General features: G+C 44.1%; 1 protein-coding gene across 3 annotated transcripts in view; it reads left to right on the top strand.

The window, feature by feature from the left end:
- Positions 1 to 683: 683 nt before the first annotated feature.
- HP1BP3 (heterochromatin protein 1 binding protein 3) overlaps positions 684 to 6,825 on the top strand; it is a 29,839-nt gene continuing 23,697 nt past the window's right edge. Inside the window, exons 1-3 of one of the 3 annotated variants that reach the window (XM_054571663.1) lie at positions 685 to 810; positions 5,983 to 6,178; positions 6,603 to 6,702. In XM_054571663.1, the coding sequence (XP_054427638.1) occupies positions 6,083 to 6,178; positions 6,603 to 6,702 (196 nt within the window). In that variant the 5' untranslated portion in view covers positions 685 to 810; positions 5,983 to 6,082. Of the gene's footprint in view, positions 811 to 1,250; positions 1,364 to 5,982; positions 6,179 to 6,602; positions 6,703 to 6,825 lie in introns of those variants that run through there. The other 2 variants (XM_054571664.1, XM_054571665.1) reach the window with 2 other exon arrangements.

The raw sequence follows: 6,825 nt of genomic DNA, 5'->3' as shown, positions 1-6,825 counted from the left end.
AAGTTACATTTTCAACCGTATGTATACCAATTTACCGCGGATACCAATTTAATAGGACAATTCCAAGTAAATTCCTGCTTCTCTCTTCTAATCTCAGGGTTTTCTTTTTTGAGACTTTCCTTTGTGTAGGCTAATTAGGGAGTCAAGGATTAGAACTCCTGTAGTTCTTTTCCTGAGTCACTACTCTGCCCTGTACTGTCTGCATACTTAATGAGAAACGAATGTGAGGTAACGAATACTCTCTGCTAGCTGGTTCTCAAATTCTTCCACGGTCTTCAAAGTTGGGTACTGCAGTTTGTTCTTCCACTGTTGCTAAACTGAGAAGCGGGAAATGCCTACCACTCTAAAGGCAGACAGATCGCCAAAGCAGAAACCCGGTTAAGACCTGAGACTGAACTAGAAAGTAGAGAAGAGGTAAAAAGTGAAGCGTGCTCTTAAGAGGAAAATGACATCCACCGCCCAAGCTAACCGGCGCCACCAGCGCAGTGCAGGCTGAAATGTGCTTGGACGCACAGCCTCCGAGCGCTCAGCCTTGAGTGCCGCAGCGCCCTCTCGCGCCGCCGCGCATCCAGCCGTGGAGGCACGTCTCCGCGTTCCCTCCCCTCCCGCGGCCTGAGAACGCGGCCGCCGGCGCGCGGAGGGGGGCGGGGCCGGCGCGGGAGCGCGCGCGGGGCCGCGGACAGGGGGGCGGGGCGGCAGAGCTCGGCGGCTGGGCCTGGAGGACAGCAGCGGCGGCGGAGACGAGTAGCAGCGCGAGTAGCGCGGAGAGGCCGTACCGGACGCGGGCACCAGGAAAGGGGAAGCGCAGAGGTAACAGAGGATGGAACTGGCGGGCGGGAAGTGGACACGGACTCGCTAGACCCCGAAGGCGAGCGGCAGAGGCCACTCACTCGGGTACCGACGCCACTTCTCGAGAAAAGGGGGCGGGGCGCTGGGGTCCCCGGAGGTGGCGCCTTTTGTCTGCCTTCCCCGGCCGCTCCGCCCCCTCCTTCCCCTCCCCTCTGCGTCCTAGCCCCCTGCCCCTCTGGTTGACGCTTCCTCTGGGGCCCACGCGCGCGCTCCCGCCCTTGTTTTGTTTGGACTGGGGTGGGGGGAGAGGGGAGAGCGCTTTCCTGGTCGAGGGCCTTGCTTCCCAGCGCGCCTGCGCCAGTGTCCGCCCACCGCGCCTCTATTGGGTAAAGGTTTGCGCATGCTCTGGGGCCGGTGGCGGCCTTCGCGCACGGCGTCCGCCCTCCCCTTCATCCCCCACTCCCTCAGCGGTTTTCGTAGCCGGTTCGAGAGATGCCGGTGGCAGTGACTGGCTGCGGCGGGCCCGCCTCCCGGGCTCTTCGCCTCTGCCGCCGCCATTACGGAGCTCCCTGTGGTGAGTTAGTGGAGCGCTGGTGCCAGCGGTCCGCGGCTTCTTGCGTCGCGCGGGCCGGCGCCGCCGGATGGTGGCGTCGGCCTCGGCCGCGTGCATCCCCGAGCGTGAGCCCCGAGCTGCCGCCACCTCGCAGCCTTTCGGCGTCGGCCGCTCCTGAGCCTTCCCGTCACTTGCTTCGCTGCCTTCATCTTGGCTCCGCTCTTCCCCCCCGCCTTCTGCTCGCGCACCGCACCGGCCGCTCCCTGCCTCTTTTGTCTCTGCTGTTCTTTTTATCGTGTTGGTCTCCGCGGTCTGGGCGAGGGTTGCAGATCCGTGGGCGCTGCTGAGAAGGCGTTGGTGCCGCGGCCGCGACACGGGCCTAAGCTTTCGTTTTCCTGTCTGGAGTTCCTAGAGCTTGTTAATTAATAAAGTCAAGCTTGTGAATAGGAGCGTATGTAAAGAGATGGAGGCAGGAGTGCTGAAGTGAGAGCTGCAGATCCGAGTTTTACCTAGTTATCTGTGACCGAGGACGAGTCCCTTAACCTTTTTGAAGGAGTATTTTCTCCAGCACAAGAGGACTGGACCAGGTGAACTTTACCGCCCCTTCCGCGTATAAATTCCCTCTGTTTATTATGCTTCCTGAGTTCTCAATACATTGAAAAGTGAGAATCCAATTAGAAATTCACCTGAAACCTTATGGTCAAGGTGTCTTATCTCAGAGTGAAGTTAGACTAATAATTAGTTTTGTTTTGGAAGATACTTTAATTGTGTTTAATCTGGCACAGACATAAAATTACTATGAGCTTTTTATATTGTATTGATCCGTTCAAAACTTTAGTGTATTGTGTTTCAGAATAGAAGTAACGTTAGTTTTGCAGGGGTTTTTTTGGCTTTGTTTTTAGGCTTATTTAGAAGATTGAAAGCGGGAAGCTTGTGGAGGAAGTGTGCAGAATTCTTCACATAAAGATAAAGATTCTGTTTAGCCACTTATTATTATGGCTACTGTATCTTGTGAGGAAGGGCCATGAAGTGTCCATAGTATCTGTTCCCCAGACAGACACTAATTAAATACATACAGATTTATGGAGATGTGGATGTGGGAAAGAAAGAAAGTTGCCAGCAGTCGAATTACAGGCATGCTTTCCTTGACATTGCCCAAGAGGCCTGAATATTGTCAAAGACTTGAGGTTAGCAACAGCTGGATGTAGTCTTTGCCATAGCTGGTGACACTATAATGTACTGCATACTTTTTATGGTAAAATAGGAAATAATAGTACCTTCCCTTAAATGCGTATTTTCAAGGGTATCACTAGACTGAAATATATTAAGCTCCTACTTATCTGTCGCTTTCTCAATGTAGAGAGTAATCTAAAGCTCTGAAATTCTAGACTTTACTTTTACAAGTCTTTATTGCCTGCATTAAAACAATTTGCATTTCCCTTGACAAAAGCAAAGATGTATTGTTAATCTGATATTAAATTTAAAAAAAACAAACAAACCAGACTGATCACCACAGGAGGACCACATAAACCACAGGTAAACTCAGATTGTTTTTGGCACATAATAGGAACCCAAGGGATTTCATCCATTTTTTCATTTAACAAATATTTTTTGAACACGTTCTATACCTGACATGTTCTTAGGCACCAAGAATGCAGCAGTCAGCCAGCTAGATAAGATCTCCCACGTGTGGCAGCCTGAAAGTCTGATCATGCACAAGTGTAGCAACAAAAGTTGAATTAATGGTACATGGTGACGTTAGGGCAGAGTGAATTAACCATTCATGTAGTTTTGCTAGCTCTGTAATGAACAGTGAACTTACTAAATAATTTACCAACAAACCTATGATAAAGTATAATAGAATGAAGTTTTAAATTCCATGACCTTGACAAAAGAAAGTCAGAGCTGAGGCAAACATATCTTAATATATATTTCAAATAACTTTAGGTTTTATTATTTTTAAGTATTCTTCACATATTGAATATAGTAGTAAGTACCATCAGATGTCACTGTTCATTCAACTTCTTTTTTTCCCCAATATTTATCCAGCACCCACTATGTTTGGACACCTCTAGGTGCTGGGAATACAGTGGGAGAGACACATATTAAACAAATAAATAGACATATATTGACTTTTAGGTAGTGTTATATACTAAAAAGAAACCTGAAGGCGAATAAAAGGGATGGGAGGCCTTTCTGATCGGGGGAAACATTGAGCAGAAACTTAACTGAAGCATCTGTGGAAAGAGGGTTCCGGTTGAAGGGAATGGCAAGTGCAAACACTGATACAGGGATGCGCAGAGAACAGCACAAGGGCCAAAGCAAGGTCTGTGTCTGGGGAGTCGGGAGAGCAGAGCAGTCTGTAGAGCCGGGAGAGCAGAGCAGTCTGTAGAGCCGTAGGAGGTAAGCTTCGTGAGATAAAGGAGGGGGTGGTAATTGGGAGGTTTTAAGTAGAAGAATATTAGGATCTTAGAGGTAGGGGACAGGCAAACCAACCTGTTCCTCAGTCCCTGCTTATTTCTGAGGTTATTCCAACCTGGGCATACTTCTTATCTGGTCTGATTTAAGCTGTCATTCTTGTCCTTAGGTTAATGATGTCTGATGTGTTTATGGACCATGGATTTTAGTCAGTTTTATGACTTTGATGTCAAGGGTAGCTTCCTGTGCCCCCCTCCCTTTGTTAACCTGTTTGTTTTAAAATTTAGTAATTAGTGAATACAGAGTTGACTGGAAAGGTTTTAACACTTTTTTCAGTATTTTGTATACTGGGGAGATATATATTTTTAAAGATACCCTATGAATAGAGAGACTCCTGAAGGTTTTTGTGGACTTCACAGTAGCATTTTCATTCCAGCTAGTGTGTTATCATGGGTTAAGAAAAATGAATTAATCAACAATATCACTTTACCAAAATAACCTGATTGTGATGTTTTATTTCTTTATAATGTTCACATAATAAAATTGCAGATTTGCTTCATCTTTTATTATTATCATCAAGGAAAACATTATTAGCTAAGTGCTAGTGGATGAATAAATGAGCAGATACATAAATTGAAATGATTCCAAGATAGACTTTTTAAATTTCACAAACCTAAATAATGCCCTTGAACCTAACTTGGCCCTCTTTTCACAAATTAGAAAACAAATATTTTTATTTCTCTATTTTATAGTTGTTCAAAGTGAATGGCTGTATGAGCATTTTAGTAGTTTTGTAACAATTGATAATTTTTAAATATTCATGGATATTCTTAATATATTCTTGGTAATGTTTTACTGTGTTCTACTATCTTGAATTCTTTTAGCTCCTTTCCTTGCAGCTGATTGGCAGTTTATAAGTCTGGTGGTGTTGGCGTTCCCATAAAAAGATTTTCCCTGTAAATGTGGAAGTATTCTCTATGTTTGGATTTTTGTTTGTTTTGTTTTTAAATATTTTATTCATTTTTTGAGAGAGAGGGGAAGGGGGGAAGAAAGGGAAAGAAACAGCCGTTGTTCGAGAAAAACATCCATTAGTTGCCTCTCACATGCCCCCAACTGGGGACCTGGCCTGTAATCCAGGCCTGTGCCCTGACCAGGAATTGAAATGGTGACCTTTTGGTGTGCGGTACAACACCCAACTTACTGAACCACACCAGTCAAGGCTATGTTTGGATGTTTTGGACTTGTCCCAGATATTTTAGCTTGGGACTATTACCTGACAAATTGAAAGCTCTTAAATTCCTAGACAAGGTCAGAACTTAAAGTGTACCAGCTCTCTGTTAATGTTCATTGGCACAAAGTTCGAAATACTGACCTTCTTATGTTGTGGAGGGATTATATAGTGTCATTGAGTCCCAGATGAGATTTTGGCGGGGGGCGGGGGCAGAGGGTGTTAATGATCACATAAATTTGAGTGACATGGGGTTTTATTTTTGAATATCTAATTATGTTCTGTGCTAGTTTTGCTTACATTGAAAATAAGACAAATGAGGTTTTAGAAGCATACTTCTGTTTTCCTAGGTGATAGTCTAAATCAGGGGTGTCCAACCTTTTGGCGTGTCTGGGTCACACTGGAAGACTTGTCTTGGGCTACACATTAAATACACAAACACTAACAAAAACTGATGAGCAAAAAAAGGTTTTATGTAAACTTACAATTCTGTGTCGGGCAGCATTCATAGCCATCCTGGGCCACATGAGGCCTGTGGGCCGTAGGTTGGACACCTCTGGTACTAAATTTACCTCTCTGGGTCTGGAGACTTTTAGTATGTTATGTTCTTCAATAGTTAGGGGTTTGGTTTTTTTTTTTTAATGTTTTTAGTTAATTGATCTTAGAGTAAAATTTGACTAAACTGTGCCTGAATCTCGCTCTATCCTAGTTCCTGATGGTAGCAGGATGGGGTGGCGCTTGGTTCCTTACTAGCTTTCCTGTGCTTGTTGCCTTTGTTCGTGTGGAAGGTGCAACAGCTGCTGTGGCTTGTGCATTTGTTAGTCGCTGCTTTACATAGTCTATATTTTGATAGAGATTTTATATTTCTGAATGATAACTGACCAAGTCATATATATTATACATTTTTGTTCCCTTTGCATGTATATTAAATTTAGATGTTTTAGTTTAGTTTTGTTTCTGTTAATCTTCACACCAGATTTTTTCTGTGCTTTAGGTTGACTTTTCACCACACTGAAACCATTAGGAAAAATCCTTGTGGTTAACAGCAGAGGCTTCAGAGTGTAACCTGTACTCGGGCCTAGAAATTATTTTAAATGGCGACTGATATGTCTCAAGGTGAACTCGTCCATCCTAAGGCACTCCCACTTATAGTAGGAGCTCAGCTGATCCACGCGGACAAGTTAGGTGAGGTAGGGGCTGACATATTCTTGAAGCTCACTCTTGGATCAGTCCCTGACTTCAGGCTCTTCTGGGTCCTTCTTGGTATATATTCCTTCCCCCACTTTGGGAAGTCTGGATTGTGAATCTGAAAAAATAAAATATACACAGTTCTTTTCATCTCCCTTTCCCCCTCAGATTTCTTAGAAAACCTCCAACCTTCTATATTCTAAATCATGTATAATTATTTGTTACCAATTTAAGTTCTTGTTAAAAAAATATTTTGAAACGTACTTCTTAAAAATCATATTTCACTTCAAAAAACTTGTTAATTTGCATCAGATCCTGGAATAGACTTAGAATTCACTATCTCCTGACACCCAGTTAGGCCCCTTGGGAAAGAGAGAAAAGAGAATTTTTTAATGCATATGTGATTATGGCCATCTCTTTTTTTAGAAGGTAGAAGATAGCACCATGCCGATTCGTCGAACTGTGAATTCTACCCGAGAAACTCCTCCCAAAAGCAAGCTTGCTGAAGGGGAGGAAGGAAAGCCAGGTAAAGTAGAGCAGTGAACAACCTAAAAAAATGAAAGCTTTTATTTCAATTTGGAGTGTACCATAAATTCCCTTGACCTTAATTTTTTTTTTCATAGCTAGGTGTTTTGGGAGAACATTTAAA

The sequence above is a fragment of the Pteronotus mesoamericanus genome, unplaced genomic scaffold (assembly GCF_021234165.1).
Source record: "Pteronotus mesoamericanus isolate MK-2021 breed Mesoamerican mustached bat unplaced genomic scaffold, CSHL_Meso_final contig_221, whole genome shotgun sequence".
Classification (NCBI taxonomy): Eukaryota; Metazoa; Chordata; class Mammalia; order Chiroptera; family Mormoopidae; genus Pteronotus; species Pteronotus mesoamericanus.
This window is presented reverse-complemented; position numbering and strand designations above follow the sequence as displayed.